At 41.5% G+C, this 2,206-nt stretch overlaps 1 protein-coding gene across 1 annotated transcript in view; it reads right to left on the bottom strand.

Moving 5' to 3' along the window:
- Positions 1-2,206, bottom strand: part of LOC101858888 — a gene marked incomplete in the record, with an annotated part of 67,514 nt that overhangs the window by 14,924 nt on the left and 50,384 nt on the right. The window contains 1 exon segment of the mRNA XM_013087335.2: positions 650-795. Coding sequence (XP_012942789.1) covers positions 650-795 — 146 coding nt within the window.

Here is a 2,206-nt window from a genome sequence, read left to right as displayed (position 1 = left end):
CCATCTGGGCTCCTGACTCTTTCTGCAGCCTTTCTACTGCTACTTCTCCACTCCTTCTCACGGCTATCTTTCAGCCGCACCCCTGACCTAAGGGTAGGTAAGATCTAACATCTTGACCTTAAGCAGTTGCAATCGCCGTATAACGCTTTCAAAAAAAAAAACTCTGGCCGCAAACAGAAGATTTGATCCCCCTATTGCCAATATGGCGCGCAATTGCCTACTGAATAGTTGTCGGCCGCGATTTTTTTTTAATTCTTTTTTTCTTTCTTTTTTTTTACTAAAGAGAAGCACATCGACACAATAATGACCATTTAGTGATGAGAAAAAGTAAGAGAGACAGCCTGAAAAAACAGAGGGAAAGCAAAGAACACCAGCTGATATCATGACCTACCAGTGGCGCCCTCCAACAATCTGCGCCACGATTTTCATCAAACTGAACCCGAGCGTGACCTAGAAAATAAAATATGTTGGATTTTGCAAGACAACATCAAACTGTACTGTAATGGCAGCTTTTACCCTCTCACCCACCCCAGCCCCTTCCTCTCAACCTTTTCCAAGAAAGACAAGCATTCTCGTCGTCCTCAAATGTATCAAAATACATCAAAATAGAATTTGACGAAATATTCTGCAGTGTGCACGAGGAATTTACCAGACATCCCACGTTGAACTTGGTCCCGACACACCATAACAACACAACAGTAATATCCTCGTCAACAGCAGCTCCCCAGCTGAGATGAAAGATCTTGGTCTCGCTTTGGTCGGTTTCCACTTGAAAATTGGCTGGTTGTCGTGGTCCTTAAAACAAAACAACATTGCCATGACATAATGCGAAATTTGTTTCAGTAGGAGCAAACTGTAAGATTTTTGCTTGTATTGTATCTACATTATTTATTTATGAGACACACACATATTATAATATATTCTTCACACCTCATATTGAAGGCAATATCTTGATTAATACTTATCGAATCTGACTGAACATTTCAAATAAGACAGTGCATTCATTTTACTGTAAGACAAATACGTGGAATGCAAAGTTAAGAATGATTTTAACTTTCAATTTTGAACTTATAGTTGTCAGGGGTCTAAACGAAAAGTGACAGCTTTCAGTAACGTGCGATGACATCTGGCGTAGCCATATCTTCACATCGTCGACGCATGGACGGGATGAATCGAGATATTGTCTATAAAGGGATAATAATAATATTTCACTCTAGAATTAAGGCTTGTTTTAACTAAGCAAGGGTACGGGGATGGTGTGGTCTGGCACGAATGGCGCTATCTAAAATGTCCCTCAAGAGCTCAATTGGATTGAAATTTGGTGAATGTGCTGGTCATGGGTGCAGGAGAGGAATGTTGTTAGTTTTGAGAAATTGATTTGTCACAGCAGCATCATGTGCAGGTGCTTTTTCATGCATAAATGCTTGTCCTTGGGCTTGATATTGAAAGAAAAGCACATTGGGCTCGAGAACTTGGTTGATTTAGTCAGTTGTGCCCAGTGAAGTCTGTGCTGGATGTGATGGGGGTGCAGTTTTAAGCGACAAACCAGGCCCCTATCACGAAGGTTCATATCTTTAAAAACGAAGAACAGTCATGTCAAAGATCGGACTGTCATTTTAAGTCTTTTCGACTCATCGTGAGTCTATTGTTTGCCGGATTAAATTGATTGCGTTAGGATGAATGCGTCCAACATCCGATTTGTCTTTCTGCATCCTACTCGTTTTGGTCGTTCCTTTCGGGAGCCTATTGTTGCCATGTGATCCCGTGTGGCATACACAGAGTGTCTGCTCACGCTAAAACTTCTCGCGACCAATGAGAGCGGAGTGGCCACCTGAAGCATTTCAGTGATGTGATTTTCTTCTGATTTATTCTGCCGAAGCATGGTGAATCGATAAAGACAAGCCTCTTTTTATGTGGCGAAAATTTTGGAAGGAGCCCATTTTTTCGTGTGTAATCTTTTATTTCAAATTTACCCACACATTTTCACAGTTTTTGACAAAATATCAAAACGTTGGGAATGACATAGTCAGATAAAATGGTAAACCAGTGCACCCTAGTGAGTACACTTCACGAACGACAATGAGCGTGCGTGACATGTGTAAAAATTTCAAAGTCATTGGAAGGGGGCTCTCGTGGCCTAGAGGTTAAGGTGTTGGCCTCTCATTCAAAGGTCCCGGGTTCGATTCCGGGTAGCGACAAAAAAAAT

Source organism: Aplysia californica, unplaced genomic scaffold, assembly GCF_000002075.1.
Source record: "Aplysia californica isolate F4 #8 unplaced genomic scaffold, AplCal3.0 scaffold00575, whole genome shotgun sequence".
Taxonomy (NCBI): Eukaryota; Metazoa; Mollusca; class Gastropoda; order Aplysiida; family Aplysiidae; genus Aplysia; species Aplysia californica.
The sequence above is the reverse complement of the archived record's forward strand: the minus strand, read 5'-3'. Positions and strand labels throughout refer to the sequence as shown.